This window comes from Oncorhynchus clarkii, chromosome 16, assembly GCF_045791955.1.
Source record: "Oncorhynchus clarkii lewisi isolate Uvic-CL-2024 chromosome 16, UVic_Ocla_1.0, whole genome shotgun sequence".
NCBI lineage: Eukaryota > Metazoa > Chordata > Actinopteri > Salmoniformes > Salmonidae > Oncorhynchus > Oncorhynchus clarkii.
Window position 1 is genome coordinate 48582138 of NC_092162.1, and position 27130 is coordinate 48609267.

The 27130-nt window shown below is 43.3% G+C and overlaps 1 protein-coding gene across 5 annotated transcripts in view; it reads left to right on the top strand.

Annotated features, from left to right (window-relative positions):
* The first annotated feature begins 5812 nt into the window (after window positions 1-5812).
* LOC139368634 (histone deacetylase 7-like) overlaps window positions 5813-27130 on the top strand; it is a 70411-nt gene continuing 49093 nt past the window's right edge. For 2 of the 5 annotated variants that reach the window (XM_071107751.1, XM_071107752.1), the window contains exons 1-2: window positions 19147-19229; window positions 19887-19955. Coding sequence is in view for 2 of the 5 variants with exons in the window: in XM_071107749.1 (XP_070963850.1) it covers window positions 6171-6189; window positions 19887-19955 (88 nt within the window). In the remaining 3 variants the exon portion in view is untranslated. Of the gene's footprint in view, window positions 6190-19146; window positions 19348-19886; window positions 19956-27130 lie in introns of those variants that run through there. The other 3 variants (XM_071107749.1, XM_071107748.1, XM_071107750.1) reach the window with 3 other exon arrangements.

Consider the following 27130-nt stretch of genomic DNA (forward strand, 5'->3'; position numbering starts at 1 on the left):
ATAAACTGCTTTCAATGTTTTGTATCTAAATGTTAAGGATTCTTTGTCTGTATGTGGAAGAGGAAGCAAAATATTATACTAAAATTAAATAGGAGTCCGAGGCTGAATGCAGAGTGATCCAAAAACAATCTAAGTATTGTTAACAATGGGGTAGATTTATTTGAGTGGTTGTTAGGGTTGTGTACAGGCCAATATTAAACATGATGGAAGCCTTATTGAAGCAGGAGAAAGGGCGGTTGAGTTGGTTCCAGCCCAGAGAATGAATTCCTCCTTCCCAAAGGGGAATCATTGCATGTTGAATTGTTTTAATTATGCATTTTACGAGCAGATCATAACAGAGCTCAGTGCAGGATACAGCGAAGGGAATGCAAAATAAGACATCAGTGTGCTTCGTCCCCACTAGCCACTGTCATACAGATGTAGTTTTATAAATCCGTGAAGCTAATAGACAATAACATCTACAGCAACAATCCAACAGTAGATCCAGTTAAGCATCATTCCATTGCCATGGGTTCCACTGCAGACTTCTCAGTCTGATCTGTATCCATCCTGTCAGGGCTGGATTACCAAACGGGCACGTGCCCCGGGGATCGGGGGCACCCCAAATAGCACATGAACAGCTTTAAAACGATTACATTTTCTCTCATCCTCATGGCAAAATGTGACGAATAGCATGAGATGAGCTAGGAAACATCAGGTTGGCATTTTATTGTCATGAATGTTACCCTGGAAGTAGCTCTGCAGACTAGTCACTAGCTGGCACGGCCACGAAGTCATCAAATCAGACAGAGATTATTTTCAATGGAAAGACTGTCTTGCAAAATAATGGAAAACAGAGGTAGGTGCTCCAGCACCCGAAATGCGTCCGGGCCTGATCCTCTAGTGGCTTTCCCTAGTACACTAATATAACTATGACCTGTGACATGCTCCGCATCCAGCTAGAAAGTATTCATACCCCTTGGCCTATTCCACATTTAGTTGTTTTACAGCCTGAATTCAAAATGGATTCAGTTGATCTCACCCATCTACATACAATACCCCATAATGACAAAGTGAAAACCTGTTTTTAGATTTTTTGTTGTTGTTGAAAATATGAAAATATCTAATTTACACCAGTATTCACACCCAATTCCCTTTAATTATCCTTGAAATGTCACTACAACTTTATTGGAGTCCACCTGTGGCCAATTCAATTGTTTGAACTTGATTTAGAAAGAAACACACCTGTCGATATAAGGTCCTGTAACAGGTCCCTTAGTCAATAGTGCACGTCAGAGCTGAAACTATGCTATAAGTTCAAAAACTATAAGTCCAAGGAACTGTCCGTAGATCTCTGAGATACAATTGTGATGAGGCATATATCTGGGTAAGAGTATAAAACAATTTTTAGAGTGTTGAACGTTTCCAAGAGCACAGTGGTCTCCATCATTGGGAAATCTGCCTAGACCTGGCAGTCCAACCAAACTGAGAAACCAGGCATGAAATACCTTGGTTAGGGAGGTGACCAAGAACCTAATGACCACTCTGACAGAACTACAGAGTTATTTGGCTGAGATGGGAGAATACAATGAAGGACAACAACCTGTACAACACTTTACCAATCTGGGCTTTATGGGAGAGCGGCCAGACGGAAGACACTCCTGAGGAAAAGACACATGACAGCACACCTGGAGTTTGCAAAAAGCCATGTGAAAGATTCTGAAAGCATTTTCATTTTATTTATTTGAATTGAACCTTTTTTTAACTAGGAAAGTCAGTTAAAAACAAATTCTTATTTACAATGACGGCCTACCCCGGCCAAACTCTAACCCGGATGATGCTGGGCCAATAGTGCAACGCCCTATGGGACCCCCAATCACAGCCAGTTGTGATACAGCCTGCAATCAGAACCAGGGTCTGTAGTGAAGCCTCTAGCACTGAGATGCAGTGCCTTAGATCGCTGTGCCACTTGGGAGCATAAGGCAAAAGATTCTGTGGTTTGAGGAGACAAATATTTTACTCTTTGGCCTGAATGCAAAGCGCTATGCCTGGAGAAAACCAGGCACAGCCCATCACCCATCTAACACCATCCCTACCATGGAGCATGGTGGTGGCAGCATCACCCATCTAACACCATCCCTACCATGGAGCATGGTGGTTGCAGCATCACGCTATGGGGATGGTTTTCAGCAGCAGGGACTGGGAGACTGGTAAGAATAGAGGGAACAATGAATGGAGCCAAATACAGGCAAATCCTTGATGAGAACCTGGTTCAGAGTACAAATGACCTCAGACTGGGGTGAAGATTTACGTTCCAACAGGATAATAACCCCAAGCATACAGCCAAAGCAACACTGAAATGGCTTCTAAACAAGAATGTGAAAGTCCTTGAGTGACCCTGCCAAAGCCCAGACTTGAATCGCATTAAAAATCTGTGGAAAGACTTGAAGATTGCTGTTCATCTCTGCTCCCCATCTAACTTAAACGAGCTTGAGAAAATCCCCAAATCCAGATGTACACAGCTGATACGGATATACCTAAGACGACTCAACGTTGTAATCACCACCAAAGTTGCTTCTACAAAGTATTGACTCAGGGATGTGAATACTTATGTAAATGAGATATTGCTGTAATTCATTTTCAAACAATTCGCAAAAGAAATTAGGAAAACACTCATTATGGGGTATTTAGTGTAAATGGATGAGAAAAAACAATATTTAATCCACATTTAGTTGTGTTGAATTCAAAATGGATTTAGTCAAAGGGTATGACTACTTTCTGAAGGCACTGTACATTCCACACCATGTACTCTAACAGCAAGAACAGATAGATCTGTCATGAAATCTGGATTCAGAAAATTATATTTTTTAATTACATCCCAACACTCAGATTCAGAGATGGATTTAGGAATTTTGAAAATACTGTACATTCTCCATCAACCACATGGCTGCATGGTTTCATTTTATGGTAGTAAAAATGTCACAAAAACAGCGACACTGTGTAAGAAGAACATGCATGAAATATACATTCATTCCACATCTCTTTCAAAGCTCTGTACATTGTTAGCAGGGCTACAGGGAGGCTAGTTATAGGCACTTAGCGCCTCCTCTCCTGACAGTTGGATAGCAGCGTTGGATTTTAGGCTTAGCAGAGGGGTTGGTAACCAAAACAGAGGAGGGGAGAGGACACAGAACAATCACTGCATACATCACACACCCACATCTGGAGGTGTGTGTGTGTGTGTGTTACATACTCACCCTTCTGGTGGGACCTCGCCCATGTGTTTAGTCATTTACAGAAACATTCACTGTGTCTTCATGCCACACTGCTCTGCCGACAGTGACACACAGCCTTGTTTTATTATTGATTCATACATAATGAAAAGCCTTCAGAATTAACCTGCAGCCAATTTCTCAACTCATATTACAGTTATGAATGTGAAGGGCTGGGACTATTGTTATTGATGTAACTACTCTCTAGTTTGACCCACAAGACCGCAGGCAAATTAGTCAATCTGACCAAGTCATCAGTTTACCAACAATTAGCCAATCATCCATCTACTATCTGCTCTCCACAGTGTGAGGCAGGCAGCTCCACAAGGGGCCGGTTCATCCATGTCCTCCTGGTTCACCTTTTCCCCTAGAGAGGAAATTGAATTAGCATGTTGAAATCCATCCCCTTGTGTGTGCAATCAGACTGGGGACAGAATACTGTCTGTTGTGGCCCAGCAGCTGAGGCTAAACAGGGAGTACTGGGGACGCTTTTCTTATCACAAGGTATGATTACAGGGTGTGTGTGTGTGTGTGTGTGTGTAGGAAAGTCACGGCCTGCCCGCTCATTAGGCAGGATTAGGCAGACGCCTGTGGCGGCAGATTGACAAGGGCAGCATTTTCTGAGATAAACTGTCCAAGAACCTCCAACAACAACACATAAAACTTCACTTAATTCTGCCCAAAACAATGAAATTTTCTCTCAACCAGTGGCATATGGGCTTTTTAGGTAAGTGTTGATGCCACCATGTGATAAGCCGTGACCACTTTGCCTCTTCAGGCTGCTGTTGGAGAGATATTGTTGGACAATATGGAATGGACAATTCCAACTGTTGTCCAGGAGTTTCACCCCATTGTCATTATCAGTGGTTTCAAGTTTGCATCCATCAATTTTGACAAGCTCATCATAGCAAAAAATAAAATACTTCTGCATTTCCCGCTGTGTAAACAAATTGCAAATAGGCTCACGATAACTCCTGATAAAGTTGGGTAGCTGATATTCAGAGCTTGAATAGCCAAATTGATGAGTCACAGGAATTAGGACTAATAAAGACAATGCAATGGCCTGTTTTACAAACGGTGGGCCTACCACATGGATGGGCATTCATAAGATTCCATTGCAGACATGGTAGGCTACACCCCAGTAAGCACGAGACCGTCTTTTGGACATATTTTTTTGGCCCTGTCCGGACTTTGTTTTTTGGTGTTTACAAATGGTAGGCTTACCACATAGATGGGCATTCATAAAATGATACTTCAGGAAACACTGTAGGCTACACCTCAGTAAGCACGAACCGACGCCGATGCATTTTGGACATCTTTTTTTGATGCAGTTCTGGACAGACCTTGTTTTCCACATCCACGGACATTGGTTTTTGGTCCGGACCAAATATGAACCGATAATAGACATCTATGTTTGGATCAAATTTGGTGCGGTCCAGACCGGCATTGATTTCAACGTCCATGAACATAGATTTTTGGTCCTGTCTGGACCAAATATGAACCAATCATAGATTGGTTTGGTTTAGATTTTGTTCGGTCTGGACCAGCCTTGATATGGCACAAATATCGACGTTGTCACGCCATGGTCAAAGTATTTTGTGTTTATTTTCATTTATTTCGTCAGGCCAGGGCGTGGCATGGGTTTTTGTATGTGGTGTGTTGGGATTGTAGCTTAGTGGGGTGTTCTAGTGAAGTCTATGGCTGTCTGAAGTGGTTCTCAATCAGAGGCAGGTGTTTATCGTTGTCTCTGATTGGGAACCATATTTAGGCAGCCATATTCTTTGGGTGTTTCGTGGGTGATTGTCCTTAGTATCCTGATGTCCTTGTTCTGTGTTAGTTTACACAAGTATAGGCTGTTTTGGTTTTCGTTACGTTTATTGTTTTTGTAGTGTTTGTGTTTAGTGTGTTTGTCATTAAACATGAATCGTAATCTACACGCCGCATTTTGGTCCGACTCTCTTTCACGTACAGAACCGTTACAGACGTCTATAAATGGCTTATTTTCAACTTTCATTCAGAACCAAAAATGAGCCTGATCTCAACATCCCAAAATACATGCAAATCTGTAAAATATGCCTTTTTAACGTCCTGAAAAAAATCTGTATTTTAAACATACGGAAAATGCCTTTTCACCTCTTATTCAGAACCTAAATGTAATGTCTGGAAAATATGTAGTTTAGATATCTTTTCAATGTCCTTTTACTTACTGGGACTATTCTAGTTTTTGCTGGGGGCAGTTTTGGTCTCGTCTATGGCAGCAGAACAGCAAGGACCCTGAGGAAAGCTTGCAGTGAAACTAGGACTTTGATATGGGCTCAAACAGCAGGGCTAAACATCTCTTATCTTTATCATTGTTTTGTATATCATTGTTTGTAGTCGAGGCACAGCGCATCATTTGTTTTCCATGTGGATGTCATTGTTTTTGCGCTTTAAAATTATTTTTGCAAAGGTTTTTTTCCCTCCTGATAGTGTTTCCTGCCATTGTCTTTAGTAGTCTGCCTCCGGCCTCCAAGCTGTGCCTGTCCCTCCTACCTTAACCCCCCTCTCCCCAGCTCCTCTCTCTCACACACTCTCACTCTCTCTCACACACACACACACACACACACCACTGCACACACATTCTAATCCTCTTTCTTTTCCTCCACTCGCGCTTCAGCTTCTGAGGCAACTCTGACATAAGTTACCCAAAAGTCAGTGATAGGGGGGACCAACTGTGAACAGGTTATGCGTACATGTGACTGTGTGCGTTAGAGAGAGAGAGGGAGTCCACCAGTCAGCTCAGAGTGGTTCATCTGTTTCTCCCTCCCTCTATGCCTTTTGTTGCGGCCCCTCACTTTCCCCCTGCTAGCCTGGATAGAGGGAGCTGACACTGTGCCTGCCTGCTCTGGACTGGATATGGCGTAGAGACACCCTGACTGGATGTTCACCCTACGAGCTGGTAAGACCCTGCTTCAGCGCTACTCTAACTTTACAGCAGTTACGCTTTCATTAAGTGTGTTTTTATGTCTGTTATAGTATGGAAGGAGAATGTGTCTATGTGGAAATGCAACCATGTCTTAGTCCTCTTTTGTGTGTGAGCTGGCTTAAAAATCACTGGTGGATTAAGTTTATGTTCAATGTCAATTTTGTTTCAAAGTCAGCGCTTCAGAGATGAACATCGTACCCAGTCATAGTGCTCTCTCTCTTTTTCTCGTTTCCCCTTTCCCCGGTTCCTCTCCCTCTTTTCTCTTCTCCCCCGGCTCATTCTGCAGCCCCCGGCTCATTCTGCAGCCCCCGGCTCATGTTTCCAGCTTCCTTCTGTTGTTTTCTGCACAGGTTTTCTCCTCCTCTCCGAGCGTGCTCCCACGCTCTCTCAAAGAAAGGAAGGAAAACAGTGATAACCATTTGCGGAGCAGCAAGATGGAGCTGCTTTAGTTTGCCCCATGTCTTTAATAGTGAGGAACACTTAAGTGTGGCTTTTTTTCTTGCTTGTTTTGTTGTTTTTGGACCAAGTTTTATTTTTTGGGCGGAGGGGTGAGAAAATTGGAAACAGACCCACCCACACTGGAAGTGAGTTAGCCCACATTTGTGATGTGTTGACTTTCAGAGGACAGACAAATTGTCAGAGAGGACTTTGCTAAAGGCAGAGGGAATATGTTTGGCTTATTCTGTTGTTGTCACTAAATCCCCATAGTTTACATGTGCATAGGAACCGGAGAGGAGAGGACAGGAGAGGAGAGGGCTGGCCTCTGTCATGGGCTGTTTTGAAAGGGAGGGAGCGGCTTGTCCATCTGGGACAATCCCTAGTGCTGAGTGCTGAAAGGTTCCCCACCCTGCTCCCAAACCCCGCTTCCCTCTGCATACAAAACTGGTAGGGTTGTAGTTAACTTGACTCAGAGTGTGGGCTGGGGGAGTCTGTGCATAGTCTCTGACAGTGTTGTGCATGTTATCATCGTAGCTCGGTCACCAGAGATTTTGGTGATGCATCAGCTGTGTTTACACAGGCAGCCCAATTCTGATAGTTTTTTTCCAATAATTGATAGTTTGACCAATTATCATCAGATCTTTTCGGTCAAAATACCAATTAGTGAAAAAAAGATAAGAATTGGGCAGCCATACTTAACCACCGTGTAATCGTTATGCATGAAGCCTCCATCAATCACTTAGCCTGTTATAACAACATACTGATACTTTCTTCACATTTATATACTTCAAATATGTCCACCTTACAGGACAAACTTACAACTACAAGGATGCTCTCAATCTAATCTTCGCTGTGCTTGTCACAGACAGATAGCAGATACTATAATGCATTCCACTTGCCTCACTCCTCATCTACAGTAGCCTACCTTGTATCTCTCTACACCCGTTACATTCCACTCTCTCATTGGCCTCTTTATCAAAGACCCTCTCACTTTCTGTCAATGTATCTCTCCTTCTTTTTCTACCTGACTGTCACTGTCTGTTACTCCATCCAGTTCTCTCTCCCCAGCCCTCTTCCTTCCAGCCTGTGTGGTCAGTGATAAGGGGCAGTAGCCCTTCCTGTCCTGACTGGAAGTGTTGATTTCCACTCCAGTCTCTGGACAACCCTGCCCCTGTCCTGTGTCCACTGGGGACCTCCTTCCACTCTCAGTGTGTGAACAGCTCTCTCTACACACACACAGCCACACACACACACACAGCCACACACACACACACAGCCACACGCACGCACAAACAGCACCACATACACACAAAATAATTTTGATCAGAGTGGCTGTGTGATTTGAAGCCTCACTGAGTATCACCACATTCAGACTGGAGGCAGAGCAGTATTTTTCCAGATGGGTGAGAAAGGACTCAGTTACTGACCTTGGGTGTGGGAGAGATTATTGGCTAATTACCTCCAGTGTTGTGGTATACCCACACTGTCCATATGGGACACCAGGGGCGCCGTTGAGCTTAAATCAACACCAACGACACTCATTCATCACCTAATGGCTTCCATTTACTGTGAGTGGCCTGGGGCGGTGGGGTGGGAGGTGTTGGAGGGTGCACAGTGGCTGTTATGCTGTGGCTGTGGCTGTGGCTGGAGGTCAGGAAGGGTTAAGAGGTCACATGGAGCCTAGGAGCAGGACTTCAGGGCAGGATATCCTGTCAGGAAGAGCCATGGTTTTCTCTCCCCTGTATTCCCAGGCATGGAGGGCTAGTGGAGCCGGAGCGCACAGTGAAGGTGGGGGCAGGGTGGGTACTGGTCTGGTGTAACATTTCACTCACATCTCAAAACAAATGGAGCGACAGATCTTCCACATGTTGCCCTTCAAGAGTTGTGTATCTATGGCAAACTTGTTTGGTGTATCTAATGTTGGACAACAGGCCTGAATGTGCCTGTTGAATCAATATGGAAATCATAGCCTAGTCATTGTATTGTTGTGTTTGGTATTCCAGAGATGTTCTTACCCCTGTTGAGTCCAGATGAAGTCTTTAAGTGACGAGGTGCTCCAGATGAAGTGGCTAAGAGACCAGGGTTGAGATTAATGAGGCGGAGTTAGAGGGGTCATGGAGAAGAGGCTGCTAAGGGGCAACAGATGGTTCGGAGGCAGTGGTGGCTGCTGACGGGAGGACGTCTCATAATAATGGCTGAAAAGGAGCGAATAGAATGGAAACCATGTGTTTGATATATATGATACCATTCCGCTCCAGCCATTACCACGAGCACGTCCTCCCCAATTACGTTGCCACCAACTGTTCAGAGGAGAGATGCAGAGGAAGCACGGGTGGTTTACTACCTTACTGACTGCCCTCCTCTGGTGATACAATGTAACTACAGATGCTGCCGCTTTGCTTACAAACTTCAGGCCTGATAACATGTCATAAAATGATTTAAACAATGTTGATTGTCACAATCAGAAAGTGTTTTATTTAACCTTTATTTTAACAGGGGAAACATATGGAGCCCTAGGTTTCTTTTACAAATGTGCGCTGTATATTCAACATAAATCTACACATTATACTCAAACATATACACATTAGAATACAAAAACACAGTCATGGGAAGCATCACGAGTCACCCAGAAAAACAGTTACTCCACAAATGAGTCCCCAATCAATACTTTAAATTGCCCAAACGAAACCAGAACATCAAGATGAAATGTATTTAGAATTTAGTTCCAGGAATACGGTGCATTAAAACTAAAAGCAGATCTACCTAGCTCGGTGGAGACCCAAGGAACCTCGAGTTATCCAATCCTGTGAACTGGTTACGCAACCCTGGTGTCTATACTTCAACAGCAAAGTTAGGTAAGACAGAAATGAAGAAGTAGGGCCTAGTAAACAAAAAGGGAGTAATGTATACGGGTCTTTAGCGAAGTCCAGCCAGCCTTTTGATACAGGATGCAGTGATTAGTATCAGAACTGTCACCTGTAACAAAATGAAGGGCACTATGGTAGATGGCATCCAAATCTGCATCCTAATGCTTAGAGAAAGGCACAATCTGTTTCTGTAGAAAAATACAACTTTAAGTCTTAGCTTCTTAACCAGCTCCTCTATATGTTGTTTAAACATCAAATCCTTGTCAATCCAATTGCCTAAGCATTAATATGCAGGAACACGTTTGATTGGAGAACCCCCTAATCAGTGAACATGTAGTTCATCTGAAACATACTTACGAGAGTTTGAAAACAACATGTAATTGTTTAAATCAGGAAGGGATTCTAAAAAATAGCTATATAATCGGACTGGTTTTGACACATCCAGATCAACAGTCAGGGCAATAGCATACATAATAGTATCATCTGTATATAGACGAAGTAAAAAAAATCAATTAGGATTGACCAATGGGGTTTAAATGAGTAGTGAAGAGAAGAGGTCTCAAAATCAACCCCTGTGGTACACCTTTATGTACTTCAAGAAATGCAGACTTAACCCCATCAATCATGAAGGCCTGAGTTCTGTCACTAAGATAATCATGAAGCCATGAACAGGCGTCCGAGCTCAGGCCGATCAAGGAAAACTTATTCAATAAAATAGCATGATCAACAGTATCAAAAAAGCTTTTGACAGTTCCACAAACAAAGCATCACATTTCATTTTAGTGTCTAAATCATTGACAAGATCACTAAAAAACTACAGTGGTTTCTGTAATAGTGCCCAGGCCTTAACTTAGTACTTGTGTAACATTTGATATAAATCTAGATACATAGAATTTCTCACATTCAAGGACCAGATAGGCAGATGAGTAACTGAGTGATGTGCGTAACATAGAGATGGAAAGACAGAATGTGACAGGCTATTTTGGGCTTCTCTCCATGTCCTACGCCCACCTCGTTTGTCTTGTTGTTAGTGAGAATAGTGGGAGTTGAGATGTGAGATCTCATTCTGATCGCCGATACCGATATTGAGGCGCCCTCTGGGATTCCCCCTGGGCTGTCTGGCTCTCTTGAACCATCTACAAAAAAATGCATGAAATCAGTTTCAAGTTTCATTTGAGAAGGAGATTTAGTTTCCATTGAGATATGACTGGAAATTGCCACATTTGGTAGCTGTATTAATCAATATTAAAAATAGCAAACAAAAGGTATACCATAGTTCTTTCCTATAGTATTACTTTATATGAGGTATGTGCTCATGTGAAACTCATCAGACATACCACCTACCACCTAATGTTGTATTGAATAGATTATCAAGCTCCATTTAATATATATATATATATATATATATGAACACAGTAGAGCTTGATGACTGTGCTAGAGGGAACCTAGTGTGAGCTGTTTTCCTTTGTTTTGGAAAGTGACTGTTTGAACCTGGTGGTGTGCTGAACAGACACACTGATGATGTACAGGATAGAGAGCTCTAACCAACACTTTCCAGTTGGGCCTCTTCACAGCCAGCTGTATGTTTCAGACTCTCGCTCACATAACCACCCACCATGTTAGTGAACGAATGGACACTAAAAACCCATGGAAAATGTGCTATGCGTGTCCCTGTGTATATGTGCGTATTTGTTAGTATGACTGTGTGTGAATTGGATTCTGTATGTGCAGTTCAAGGGGTGTACGACTGATAAGCGAGGGCCAACAGACATTATGCTGGGTCGCAGGTAGCCTAGTGGTTAAGAGCATTGGGCAAGTAAATGTTGTTGGTTTGAATCCCTGTGCTGACTGGGTGACAAATCTGCCAGTGTGCCCTTGAGCAAGGCGCTCAACCCAAATCACTCTGGATAAGTGACCAAAATCGCTCTGCTAAATGACCAAAATGATCCTGTACTGTAAACCCTGTCCACGCCATCCTTCACTGCTGCTCCTTGCTTATATACAGCACTGCACACTGTTATCCCATTTCTGTCAACCTCTTTCAAACACACACACACTTGTGTGTGTGCACAAATACACACACGACTCTGCTATGAAACATCTAAACATCCACTGATCCCATTGTAGTATTCACTCTCCAACAAACTGTCCTGTACTCAAATCCATTCTCCATGTCTTTCTCTTCTCTTCTCTTCACCATACTGTGAGTGTTATAACTATGACTGCTGCTTCCATACCTCCTTATCCAGCATTTTTCACATTCCTTTTGGCTTCTTCAAGGGAAGGACCCTGTTGGCAAGCTGCGACCAGACATCCTCACATCAGACACATTGCTCACTCCTCCATTCTTCCTCCTTCACTCTCTCTTCTTTCTTCTCTCACACTGCAGTAATGAAGTATAAGCCTGTCAGTTCACATATGTACCTGTTTCCCTCTCCCACGGCCTGGTGTTTCTGTGCCAGGACATTTATTCACTACACTGCTGGTACTGGTCACTTAGGCCCTTTTATATTGTGTTTCATAATTGGTGAAATATGAGTCTCCACAGATTTAAAATGACCTCATTTATATACACACAAGTAAATGCACAGTACTGGATTTTTACAACTGCATACTGTCCACACATGTAGCTAACATAAAGCCCAACCGCGCCTTGATCTAAACAGCCTTATGAGGTTTGATTCAGTGGAAAGGTTCTCAACAGCTGGTCCAACAACTGTAATCTAGTTATATCTATTTTGAATTCAAACACTCGTTATTACCAACTTTCTGCTTCAGGATGACTTAGTGCTTCGGTTCTCCTTTAATCACAAAATGGAAGTGATTCATGGCAGGAAAACATATTTCACACATATATGCGGTTTATAAATATTGATTAAAATGCGCAGATTGAATTTCTAAAAAGCTTTATTCTATATTTTGATACAGCAAGAATACAACGTGTATTATTTCTTAAACCATAGATGCTGAAATAGTGTGGATATTTCAGAAATTGTATCTTGATAATTTGTTGGGTGGTGATGGAGTAGGCCGGCAGGGTGGTACATGTAATGTGGTGAGCTGCAGGCTGTCGGCCTGATATTTTACACTCAACACCCACCACCACTGTTGTCAACTTCTGGTCTCCTGGTTAGCCCTTCCTCTTGTCATCTTGATCAGACATTATACTAGACATCGGAAAAATAAAAAGTCCCTATTTGTGAGTGTGTGTTGTAGAGTAGATGCATTGAGGTCAGGGCAGGCAGAGAGAGACAGTTGTTTCATATGACTGGATTGGCTGGCTGGCAGGCATTCTGTGCTACCCAAAAAGCTACCCAAAAATATAGTGTACTGAAATGAAGTTACTTTGAAAAAGTAGTTCACTACATCCAAACTACCTGTGAAAAATGATCGTATGTAAATTTGAAATGTCATAGATTACAAATTGCCAGAAAGATCACTTTCTGGTCATATGTTAACAGAATGTGTAATTTAGCCTATTAAACACAAAAACAATGTTTCAAGTGAGAATTGGGCAGGTCTGATGCCGAAAAAGAAAGAAAATTATTGCCTACTTCACCCATATTTTGTTTTTGACAAAAAAGTAGTGTGTAGTTCCAGTAATTAGCTACACCACTACATGGCAACAAAGTAATTAACTACTGAAAACACTACCTAGATTTGATTTTAGTTCAACTACCACCAAGCTACTGCAAAATATAGTTAAATGACTAGTTGAACTACATGTAGTACTCCCCAATACTGTGTACTACATACACATTTGATGGAGGGGATTTTGGTTATTAAACTTGACATGGCCATCTGTCCTCTCTACTGTTCTCTCTTTGACTTTAGACATGCTGTCTGTACTGTACTGTTCTCTCTTTGACTTTAGACCATACTGTCTGTACTCTACTGTTCTCTCTTTGACTTTAGACATGCTGTCTGTACTGTACTGTTCTCTCTTTGACTTTAGACCATACTGTCTGTACTCTACTGTTCTCTCTTTGATTTTAGACATGCTGTCTGTACTGTACTGTTCTCTCTTTGACTTTAGACCATACTGTCTGTACTCTACTGTTCTCTCTTTGATTTTAGACATGCTGTCTGTACTGTACTGTTCTCTCTTTGACTTTAGACCATACTGTCTGTACTCTACTGTTCTCTCTTTGATTTTAGACATGCTGTCTGTACTCTACTGTTCTCTCTTTGACTTTAGACATGCTGTCTGTACTGTACTGTTCTCTCTTTGATTTTAGACATGCTGTCTGTACTCTACTGTTCTCTCTTTGACTTTAGACATACTGTCTGTACTGTACTGTTCTCTCTTTGACTTTAGACATGCTGTCTGTACTCTACTGTTCTCTCTTTGACTTTAGACATGCTGTCTGTACTGTACTGTTCTCTCTTTGACTTTAGACATACTGTCTGTCCTGTACTGTTCTCTCTTTGACTTTAGACATGCTGTCTGTACTCTACTGTTCTCTCTTTGACTTTAGACATACTGTCTGTACTGTACTGTTCTCTCTTTGACTTTAGACCATGCTGTCTGTACAATATGTCAGATTGCAGTGCCATTGTGTTCTTTTCAGTTGTTTTTGTTCAGTTTTAGCATGGTTTTTATTCCAAAGCTCTTTCAACACACATGATTGAATTTGACTTAAATTAACACATCAGGCATGTAATTATCAGAAAGTGCATTTCAGCAAAAAGACAGTTGACTGCTCTGTTGCTACCATTCTGAGAAGTAGGACAAACAAATCGAGCTCATAAAGTTAGCTAGTTGAATCTACATTTGACCTTCTACAGCTTATTTCATTGAGGGACACTATTTACTGTGTGTGCCGCCGGTGTGCCGCATGGTGCCCCAGCGCAGAGCATGGTGACCCAGCGCGGAGCATGGTGCCCCAGTGTGGAGCATCATGCCCCAGGGCGGAGCATGGTGCCCCAACGCGGAGCATGGTGCCCCAGCGCGGAGCATGGTGCCCCAGCGCGGAGCATGGTGCCCCAGCGCAGAGCATGGTGCCCCAGCGCGGAGCATGGTGCCCAAGCAGACCAGCTGAGCCCCGTTTAGAACCCAAACAATGGCTGTCTTCATCCTGCCCTCCACCTCCCTCCATCACTGTCCCCGTCTGTCTGATGCCCTCCTCCCTCAATCCCTGTCCCTGTCTGTCTGATGCCCTCCTCCCTCCATCCCTGTCCCTGTCTGTCTGATGCCCTCCTCCCTCCATCCCTGTCCCCGTCTGTTTGATGCCCTCCTCCCTCCATCCCTGTCCCCGTCTGTCTGATGCCCTCCTCCCTCCATCCCTGTCCCCATCTGTCTGATGCCCTCCTCCCTCCATCCCTGTCCCTGTCTGTCTGATGCCCTCCTCTCTCCATCCCTGTCCCCGTCTGTCTGAGGCCCTCCTCCCTCCATCCCTGTCCCCGTCTGTCTGATGCCCTCCTCCCTCCATCCCTGTCCCCGTCTGTCTGATGCCCTCCTCCCTCCATCCCTGTCCCCGTCTGTCTGATGCCCTCCTCCCTCCATCCCTGTCCCCGTCTGTCTGATGCCCTCTCTCTCTGGACCACATTGTGATCTTGGGCAGAGGTTACCAGGTCTTGTCCTGAAAGGCCTAAAATAATATCTGTATCTATCTATGTCTTATTGACTTGAGTTGGAATGTACAGCAAAGTTGCAAAAGTTATGTCAATTCTAATGTAATTAAGAGGCATCCCAGGATCTTGCCGTGGAACATGGTTTAGGTTTTGACAGTACTCATCTTGCACATTTTGGAAGCGTTGTCTTATTTTGTGTATTGATCCTGATTATAATATGTGTGTGAAACTTACGGTCCTTGTCAGTGTAATTGTGCAGGTGGGAGTCGGGAAGTTTACATACACCTACACATACACCACATACGCCAATATATCCACATAATTTTACTCCTCATGATGCCATCTATTTTGTGAAGTGCACCAGTCCCTCCTGCAGCAAAGCACACCCACAATATTATGCTGCCACCCCCGTGCTTCACGGTTGGGATGGTGTTCTTTGGCTTGCAAGCTTCCCCCTTTTTTTCTTCCAAACATAATGATGGTCATTATGGCCAAACAGCTCTATTTTTTTATTTTTTTTATTTCACCTTTATTTAACCAGGTAGGCTAGTTGAGAACAAGTTCTCATTTACAACTGCGACCTGGCCAAGATAAAGCAAAGCCGTGTGAACAGACAACAACACAGAGTTACACATGGAGTAAACAATAAACAAGTCAATAACACAGTAGTAAAAAAAAGAGTCTATATACATTGTGTGCAAAAGGCATGAGGAGGTAGGCAATAAATAGGCCATAGGAGCGAATAATTACAATTTATCAGATTAACACTGGAGTGATAAATGATCAGATGGTCATGTGCAGGTAGAGATACTGGTGTGCAAAAGAGCAGAAAAGTAAATAAATAAAAACAGTATGGGGATGAGGTAGGTATATTGGGTGGGCTATTTACCGATGGACTATGTACAGCTGCAGCGATATAGCTGCTCAGATAGCAGATGTTTAAAGTTGGTAAGGGAGATAAAAGTCTCCAACTTCAGTGATTTTTGCAATTCGTTCCAGTCACAGGCAGCAGAGAACTGGAAGGAAAGGCGGCCAAATGAGGTGTTGGCTTTAAGGATGATCAGTGAGATACACCTGCTGGAGTGCGTGCTACGGGTGGGTGTTGCCATCGTGACCAGTGAACTGAGATAAGGCGGAGCTTTACCTAGCATGGACTTGTAGATGACCTGGAGCCAGTGGGTCTGGCGACGAATATGTAGCAAGGGCCAGCCGACTAGAGCATACAGGTCGCAGTGGTGGGTGGTATAAGGTGCTTTAGTAACAAAATGGTCTGTTTCATCAGACCAGAGGACATTTCTCCAAAAAGTACAATCTTCGTCCCCATGTGCAGTTGCAAACCGTAGTCTGGCTTTTTTATGGCGGTTTTGGAGCAGTGGCTTCTTGCTTGCTGAGCGGCCTTTCAGGTTATGTCGATATAGGACTCATTTTACTGTGGATATAAATACTTTGTACCTGTTTCCTCCAGCATCTTCACAAGGTTCTTTGCAGTTGTTCTGGGATTGATTTGTACTTTTTGCACCAAAGTACGTTAATCTCTAGGAGACAGAACGCGTCTCCTTCCTGAGCGGTGTGACGGCTGCATGGTCCCATGGTGTTTATACTTGCGTACTATTGTTTGTACATGTGAACGTGGTACCTTCAGGCATTTGGAAATTGCTCCCAAGGATGAACCAGCCTTGTGGAGGTCTACCATTTTTTTTCTGATTTGATTTCTTTTGATTTTCCCATGATGTCAAGCAAAGAGGCACTGAGTTTGAAGGTAGGCCTTGAAATACATCCACATGTACACCTCCAATTGACTCAAATGATGTCACTTAGCCTATCAGAAGCTTCTAAAGCCATTACATAAATTTCTGGAATTTTCCAAGCTTTTTAAAGGCACAGTCAACTTCTGACCCCCTGGAATTGTGATACAGTGAATTATAAGTGAAATAATCTCTCTGTAAACAATTGTTGGAAAAATGACTTGTCATGCACAAAGTCGATGTCCTAACTGACTTGCCAAAATATAGTTTGTTAACAAGAAATGTGTGGAGTGGTTGAAAAACGAGTTTTAATGACTGCAACCAATCTAAGTGCATGTAAACTTCTGACTTCAACTGTAAATACATGTAGTTCACAGCTGACCACATCCTGTACATATAGAACTAACATAGAGGCCTCTTCCCCTCAAATTAACTGACATCTGAACGTGGTAAATATTCTATAAAAATACATTTCAACATATTTTAACTGGGCCCACTGTATGTCCAGCCTCTGTTTAAACATTTTGGATACATTTGATTGAATTATATTCTTAGGAATTCTTAGTGTCTTATACAGTCACTCTAAAAGAGTGTTTGTATGCATCACGTCTCTGACACAGCATAATATGGGTCAAATGAAACAGTTTAACATCCGTCTCAACCAGAGCAACAGATTGGTCACTGCTGCCTGTCTTTTACATTTGGGTGTTACAGTGCAGCGTGGCTCACATAGGCCAGCGCCTCGCCAGTGCGCCTAAACTTCTGCCTGTGTTCGTGATCATGTGTGTGTGCCTCCCTGTGGGCTGCTAGCCTGCTGTGCCGTTTCGCTGTCACACACACTGTGGTCTTGTTATTTTCAGCTCATGCCGGACGTGATTCAGACTGGGGGATTGTGTAATTGACAAGACAAACCACACACACATGCACACACTCATAAACACCCACACTTTGGGAGGATTTCTGGTAAGGGTGCTGGGCTCCCCCTGTGCATACGCATGTGAAGGCGAGTATAACCCACAGCACAGCCTGCACTAGGTTTCGTTCTTGGTGTGCATGAGCAGTTTGTTTTACTGTTGAGCTTGAAAACTGCATCACGGAGGTTGAGTGGAAATGAAAGCAGTGCTCAAGCCGGGGAAACCAGCCTTTTAAGGATGGATTAAACTCTTTATCATAGATCACTTTCTGTCATTTCCTGTCCTCAAAACACACACAGCACACGCAGGTGATGCTCGACTCCCACCTCAAACCCTCATATTGTGTCATTTGCTCCTCTGCAAAAGATGTACACATGTAGGATCTGATTTTGAGTCCGTTTGCTACAGCAGGAAATGTGCATTATTATGTGGATTATAATTAATAGACATTTTTGTAGGGGTTGATACAGTTTTTGTAAGGGAAAATCAAGTCTGAAATTCCAAAGTGGAAATGACAAACTTCAGAATCCTTTTTAAACCTCAAATACACTACAAGTAAAAAATGTCCTGCATTGCAAGAAAGTTCTCCTGCCACAGGGTGATCAAGTTAAGATCCTACATCTGTAGACAACTGTGTCATTCGGATATTTTAATCCAAACATCACTATTTGTATTGTTACTTTTAAACAACGCATTAGGGTCACAGGAAGAGTTCGTGGGAGGTGACAGATAAAGTAATGTGCATGGGTTACCTTGTCCAATAGATAGACAGGAAGCCCTTAGTAACTATTTAGATCTCACCATTTCCTAGGAGCTACTGTACGCATTCATAAAGACATTTCATAGAAGTTGTCTGTGAAATTGAAGATGCCCAGATAAAGCTGACAAATTACATTTTAACTTTCACCTTTTCTCATAGTTCCATATTTCTCTGCTATAACCATACATGCTGCTAATTGAGACAATAGCTAATAGAGCACTTGTCAACTCTATATCATACTGTTTGGTTTCCTTGATTGATGTCATAAGTTCACATGGAAATGCTACATTGAGAAACATATTGGAACAGAGAATATTTATTATTACACAAGTTATTACATGTTTATAATAGCGTTGTCCAAAAAGTAAGAGTAGAGGACTCTAACATAGTTATTCTCTTGCAATAAACAGTGGTTGCCAAGTCAGCAGGTGGAGCTGTAGAAGCCATCTGAACAAAAACTATGAACAAAGTTTCGGACAGGAAAAAGTACGGTGTTCGGATTGGCTACAGAGTGTACCAATAGGAAGCTCCTATGCTGAAACAATGGCAGAGAGAAGTTGTGTGATGTCAACGCTATTTTTGGTGCTACCCGCCTAGATTTCTATTTTCGTCTTCTTCAGGGGCTGGACTTACCAAGTTGCTTGCGACAACTCTTTCTTTCTCACTCTCTTGTACTACTGACGAATCTCATCCTTTGACCCTGGTCCCGTTCCCTGTAAGTCCTTTCACAAATAGCCTAGGCTTCACAGGACGAATCATATCATTGCCTTTTTGTTTTTGGAGGAGTAGCCAGTTTTAGAATGTGGAGTTATTTTGTGACTTATTCTTACAAGGTAACACATTTTCTTTCATGCCCATAACTTGCGAGATCTCAGATAATTGTTCGAGGTTATATTGCAACTCTATATACCTGGGAATGTATCATACTGGTCATGTTTATGTGCACCGCAGCCAGGTCTGTCATTCTAGAAATAGGTTGGCAACGTTTTGAAACAAGACAATTTAATTGGGGCTACAATCAACCTCTCCTCGCAGGGCCGTCTTGTAAATGTAGGCATGTTATTTCTCTCCCTTCTCGTTTCCATGGCATCCCCTCAGAGCAGATGTTCAGGCCAGGGCAACAGGTTTTCTCCGAGTGAGAAAATGAATTCCATTGTTGAATTGTTACAAGAAAGTTCGCGATCGTGAAGCGATACTTTTTGTCGGAAGCAAAGTGTTTCTTTCTTTTTTTCTGAAAGCTGTGTAAGGTCCTTTGTTTTAGACAGCCTAGACTTTTGATACATATGTTTGATGTTATCTATCACGAAGATAACATTGATAGTTCATTGCGCTGATGATTGTGAATAATAAACTTTCTCTCTCCGGTCTGCAGATGCAATCACGGCGTCGGGACCTACCGTAGACAAAGACCAACGGGACAGCGTTTTTTCAAGAGTGGCAGGTAGGCCCCCTAAATGTGTCACTTCAGCCGTGAAATAACAATGTAACAACTCATTGCTGCATATCACCTCACGGTCTTCAGAATAGGCCTGGCCTACATAGATATACATTTTTTTTCAGAATTTGTCATTTTTTTTAGATGGGCTACACCTGTTTGCATGTCACCAACCCACCCGCTATTCAAGGTTCTTTGAACAGGTCAGAACAGTTATGCAGTTGTCAGAAACGTTCAGATCTAGCCTATTCTGTATGTCTATAACAATCTATGCCCGGACAAATATGGAAATATCCTGGAGAAAACATTGTTCTGGGTTGAGCGCTGCTAATGATGATGAGCATGTCATAGTTCATAATTTGTCAGAGGAAGTAAAGTATTTTCACTTTAAACACGTGATTCTCTAGATATATGAACTTTTAGAGCAACACACGCACACACGTACACACATCACAACACTACAGTAGGGTAGGGGATCCTATATTCTTATGTTTTCACACCACAAAGTACTCCCAGAATGACACACATATGATTAAGTAAAACATGTACTGTGTATGTTGTTGTTTTGAGTCTGATGGGGATGAATCCTGTTTGAACTATCAATCAGTGTTCATTGTAAAGGCTAACATGCTTATTACGTGTGTGGAATAGTTGGCACTGACGGCTACAGTCTGAGTGTATGTATTTGCTCTGACTGCTAGCTCTTGCTGTGCCAGGCTTATGTTCCATCCTTCCAAACGAGTCCGATTTCCTTAGAAAAACAGTGAGGTCATGGCCGAGGCTGCAGTGTCCAGTTTCATGTGTGTCCGTCCAGGCCAACTGACACGGCCCTTCTCCTCTGTCCCTGGCGCTATTCATCAGAGGGCTGTGCGTCTCATTCTCCGCTAGCTGCTGCTGTTGCTCTGATGAGACACACAACAAGCCCCCTTAATTTAAGTTAAATCTATGAGGTAATTAAAACTAGGCTGTGGTCCGTCAGCGCTGTGCTGTGGTTGTTCCTCAGATCCTCCTGTTGTGATTCTACTGCCACATGCCAGGGGAAAGGTACTGCGTCTGTGATGAGTTATGTGCCCAAACGGTAGTGTAACATTCCATAGCAAGAAGCTCAATATCAGTTAAAGATATTTTCCAGCAGTTTGGATTTGGATCATGCCAGCCTATTCAGAGTCTGGAACCGAGTACGTGTCTGTGGCTTGCTGTTTGTCTGGACAAGGTATTTGTTGCTTGTGAAACCACAGAGTGAAGGGTTGTGATACGGAGAGTGAAGGGGATGAGAACTCACAAACCCTCAAAAAATATAGTCTTACATTTCCCTTAACATACCAGGAACGGAGGAAAATGGAGATAACAATAGCAAGATTGTTTTGCAAGGAGCTGCAGTAAAGATCACGTTTCCTGTTTCTGACTGAAACCCGGGTCAGCTGACTCCCTCCTTCCCTCCCGTTGCTGTCTTGAGTGAAAAAGCCCAGAGGGTTCAATTGAACTTTTAGTCAGGGAGGCAGAGACTTTTAGTCCTGTATTAGTCCTATATACAACTCGACTGAAGTTGGATAGATTGATCTTTTGCTGTCCTTTAGATCCATGAAATAATTTGATACAGGTAGATACATATTCCTTGTGGTGACAGACCTTGTTATCTGTGGAACCAAACATTGGTGAATGTGAAATGTGAGTCTGGATCCCTGAGGCAGGCCTGTAAATTGTGTCCCTAGTCATGCTGTCCAGGAATTGGTTTCATAACGGCAGCTAATACATATAGCATTTACCTCTCAGGCCAGTTGGACATGTTAAAAAGTTACCAAGTCACCTTAAGCAAACTCCCAGCTCTGCACCAGGAGCTCAAGTCAGTTAATGGCCTGATGCTCTGCTAATGGTCTCATGGTCTACCTGTGTTAACTTTGAATGCCAGGAACCAGGAAAATAAATCTACTTATAGTTCTGAGGTTTGCTTACTGGATTTGGAGATGGATACGTTTCTGGTCTCTGATAACGACTGTGGGTTTTGCAGTTATGTATTCAGTGTGAGTGCGTGCGTTTTGTGTGTGTGTGTGTGTGTGTACATGCTTTTGTGTGTGTTACCAAGAATTTTAATGTCCTCTTCTGTTGTTGTTCATTCAGTCAGAAAAGCGTGACTCTGCATATTCATGGTTTTCCCAGAACAGTTGTTAAAGTTTAAAAGTCTCAGAGAGTGAGGGAGAGGGAGAGGGATAGAAAGAAATCTTGATAACTGCAGAGGGACACCGGGACTTAAACTTGGCGAGAGACAGGAGAGAAAAGAGAGATGCACGGATGTCAGAAAGATGTCATTATCTGCATTTTTGTGTGCACTCATATGCCGTTTACCTTAACCACTGAATTATACTGTAGTCTCTCCTCTTCTCTCAGAGAGCAGTAAATGTAGCAGAAACTGTCCTCTTTCCTTTGTGTCTCTGCCAAGCTGGGCTGGCCATGAATGTTCTGTTTTCATAGTACCTTAGGGTTAGCAATCCAGGGGCCTTCTCTCCTCTCGTCCCTCTCTCCCCACCCAGGAGCCAGACCAGGGTTCACTACACAACGTCCCCATACTGCTGACCTCTGGGTCAAGTGGCGGAACTTTCGTTTACCTGTCTGTTCTGCTCTCAGGGTGATGCAGGAAATTGTTTCACTTTGTAGTCATGGTTATACAGTACAGGTTGCTCCTCCATGGTTCAGTGCAATAGGCTTGTTGAGAGAGCGCTATGTAGTCCTTTACTGGGTGCATCCTCTTCTTAAATAACATGACATAGAATGAAACCACAGTAATTGATGCATGCAAGACAAGTGCAACCTTTCATATCACACCATGTAGCCTACAGCACCGCAACACTTGACGCGACTCGACTGGCTGTCCGTAACAATGTTTGTTTTAGTTTCTTGCTAAGAGATGTTGTGGTGATACGGTGGTGGCATGGCTGAGACAGGTGTGTGTTGTTGTGAGGGTTGATGTGGGTGTGTTGACGTATGTTGGGCCTGGGTGATGAGTGGGCCATGCAGAGTCTCTTTGAGAGAGTTGCTGTGTTGAGTGTCTTATCTCACTGGGGCTGTGGGGAATGTGTTTGATGTTGAAGGTGGAAGGAGGGGTGGAAACACACACACACACACTGGCTTTAAGGGAGTGACTAACCGAATAGCCTCACCACCCAGCAAACAGGGGACGTCCTGAGGACATTCCGCGACGTTCCCTTTAGGTCCCACAATTCTACCCTCCTGATTCCTGCTTACAAGCAAAAATGAAAGCAGGAAGCACCAGTGACTCTATAAAAAAAAGTGGTCAGGTGAAGCAGATGCTAAACTACAGGACTGTTTTGCTATCACAGACTGGAACATGTTCCAGGATTCTTCCGATGGCATTGAGGAGTACACCACATCAGTCACTGGCTTTATCAATAAGTGCATCGAGGACCTCGTCCCCACAGTGACTGTACGTACATACCCCAACCAGAAGCCATGGATTACAGGCAACATTCACACTGAGCTAAAGGATAGAGCTGCCGCTTTCAAAGTGCTTATAAGAAATTCTGCTATGCCCTCCGACGAACCATCAAACAGGCCAAACGTCAATACAGGGCTAAGGTTGAATTGTACTACACCGGCTCCAACTACAAAGGGAAGCACAGCTGCGAGCTGCCCAGTGACACGAGCCTACCAGACGAGCTAAATCACTTCTATGCTCGCTTCGAGGCAAGCAACACTGAGCTGAGCAACACTGAGCTGTTCAGCTCTCCGTAGCCGACGTGAGTAACACCTTTAAACAGGTCAACATTCACAAGGCTGCGGGGCCAGACGGATTACCAGGACGTGTGCTCCGGGCATGTGCTGACCAACTGGCAGGTGTCTTCACTGACATTTTCAACAAGTCCCTGATTGAGTCTGTAATACCAACATGTTTCAATCAGACCACCATAGTCCCTGTGTCCAAGAACTCGAAGGCAACCTGCCTAAATGACTACAGGTAACACTCACGTCTGTAACATTGAAGTTCTTTGAAAGGCTGGTAATGGCTCACATCAACACCATTATCCCAGAAACCCTAGACCCTCTCCAATTTGCATACCGCCCAAACAGATCCACAGATGATGCAATCTCTATTGCACTCCACACTGCCCTTTCCCACCTGGCCAAAAGGAACACCTACGTGAGAATGCTATTTATTGATTACAGCTCAGCGTTTAACACCATAGTACCCTCAAAGCTCATCACTAAGCTAAGGATCCTGGGACTAAACACCTCCCTCTGCAACTGGATCCTGGACTTCCTGACGGTGCCACCACCAGGTGGTGAGGGTAGGTAGCAACACATCTGCCACGCTGATCCTCAACACTGGAGCCCCTCAGGGGTGCGTGCTCAGTCCCCCCCTGTACACCCACGACTGCATGGCCAGGCACGACTCAACACCATCATTAAGTTTGCAGACGACACAACAGTGGTAGGCCTGATCACCGACAATGACGAGACAGCTTATAGGGAGGAGGTCAGAGACCTGGCCATGCGGTGCCAGAATAACAACCTATCCCTCAAAGTAACCAAGACTAAGGAGATGATTGTGGGCTACAGGAAAAGGAGGACCGAGCACGTCACCATTCTCATCGACGGGGCTGTAGTGGAACAGGTTGAGAGCTTCAAGTTCCTTGGTGTCCACATCACCAACAAACTAGAATGGGCCAAACGGCAATTGCTCGGGCTCCGACCGCAAGGCACTACAGAGGGTAGTGCGTACGGCCCAGTACATCACTGGGGCTAAGCTGCCATCCAGGACCTCTACACCAGGCGGTGTAAGAGGAAGGCCCTAAAAATGGTCAAAGAGGCACCCAGCCTCCCCAGTCATAGACTGTTCTCTCTACTACCGCATGGCAAGCGGTACTGCAGTGCCAGGTTTAGGGCAAAAAGGCTTCTCAACAGTTTTTACCACCAAGCCATAAGACTCCCGAACAGGTAATCAAAAGGCTACCTGGACTTTTTGCATTGTGTGCTCCCCACAACTCCTCTTTTATGCTGCTGCTACTCTCTGTTTATCATATACATGTATGCATAGTCACTTTAACTATACATTCATGTACATACTACCTCAATTGGCCCGACAAACCAGTGCCCTCGCACATAGGCTAACCGGGCTATCTGCATTGTCCCACCACCCGCCAACCCCTCTTTTTACATTACTGCTACTCTCTGTTCATCATGTATGCATTGTCACTTTAGCCATATCTACATGTACATACTACCTCAATCAGCCTGACTAACTGGTGCCTGTATATAACCTCGCTACTGTTATAGCCTCGCTGCTGTATATAGCCTCGCTACTGTATATAGCCTCGCTACTGTATATAGCCTCGCTACTGTATATTGCCTCGCTACTGTATATTGCCTCGCTACTGTATATTGCCTCGCTACTGTATATAGCCTCGCTACTGTTTATAGCCTCGCTACTGTTTATAGCCTCGCTACGTTTATAGCCTCGCTACTGTATATAGCCTCGCTACGTTTATAGCCTCGCTACTGTATATAGCCTCGCTACTGTATATAGCCTCGCTACTGTATATAGCCTCGCTACTGTTATAGCCTCGTTACTGTATATAGCCTCGCTACTGTATATAGCCTCGTTATTGTTATAGCCTCGTTACTGTTATAGCCTCGTTACTGTTATAGCCTCGCTACTGTATATAGCCTCGCTACTGTATATAGCCTCGCTACTGTATATAGCCTCGCTACTGTATATAGCCTCGCTACTGTCATTCTCACTGTCTTTTTTACTGTTGTTTTTATTTCTTTACTTACCTATTGTTCACCAAATACCTGGTTAGAGCCTGTAAGTAAGCATTTCACTGTAAGGTCTACACCTTCTGTGCACGTGACAAAGAAACGTTGATTTGATTAAGGGTTTCGGCGTGACGTTATCCCTCTGACGTTCTGAGAATGTTCTAAGAATGTTGCATGATGGTCCCAAAGGAACAACCTAAAAATGTCCTCGGGGATGTCCCTGGGACAAATCCTCCAGGGGGACCAAGGCACAACATCCCAAGAAAGTCCTAAAAGTATCCTCGGGACCAACCGGGAACTAGAAAAAACCTCTAGTGGACCACTACCCAATGTCCTGATGACTTTAGGCGACCATTTCTTGATGTCCTAATGACTCGTTACTGTTTGCAGGGCAGCTGCTTCTGAAGCAGAGGGTCTGAAAGGCGCTGACAGCTGTGGATTCCTTCAGACCCTCAAAAAGAAGGGGAAAAAGAGGGGTTGAGTAAAACAGAGGGAGAGAGAGAAAAAGAGAGAGCGAGAGAGATGGAACTGAGAGAAAGACAGAGAGAGAAGGGGATGTAGAAGTACTGACAGATCAGGGTATCTGGGATTGCGGTCGACACACACTATAATTGGAGATCCTGGGTTGCACAAGGTTGATTTAGCAATGGTTAAGACAAAAACACTATCATTGTTTAAAGGCCCAGTGCAGGCAAAAACATGTTTTGCCTATGTTTTCAACACTGAGGTTGGAATATTACTGTAATGTGAACATTATGACAATGCCTTTTTAGTGTAAGCTGTTTGAAAAGTAGTGCTGAGAGATTAGTGCGTTTTTGATGTCTGTTCAGTTTCGGGTTCAAATATTAAAAAGAAGTACGTTTTTTTGATTATTTGGTTTGAATGCTGTAACAACACAGAATAAAACAATTAATAAAAGTCCTGTGATGGTAGCGACTGTCCATTAATAATTATCACTTATTAACCATCATTTATTCACATTACTTTACTTTAATAAAATATTTAAGTTGTTGTATATATTACATTTGTTCTATTTGATGAGTGTATTATTTAATTTCAAGTCATCTCATCACCATAGACCTGCTGCTTATGCTGTCTGACAAAATCACTATTTTGTAGTTCTTCAAAGGAAGTAAGGCATACTTTTATGACTGCTGATTACCAACTATCAATTACTTACATCCTGTATTTTCAGGTAGAGATACCTCGTGACACAACAGCTGCTCTCTACAGTGCATTCGGAAAGTATTCAGACCCCTTCCCTTTTCACACATTTTGTTACGTTACAGCCTTATTTTAAAATGGATTAAACTGTTTTTCCCCTCATAAATCCACACACAATATCACATAATGACAAAGCAAAAAACGTTTTTTAGACATTTTTGCACATTTATAAAAAAGAATAATGA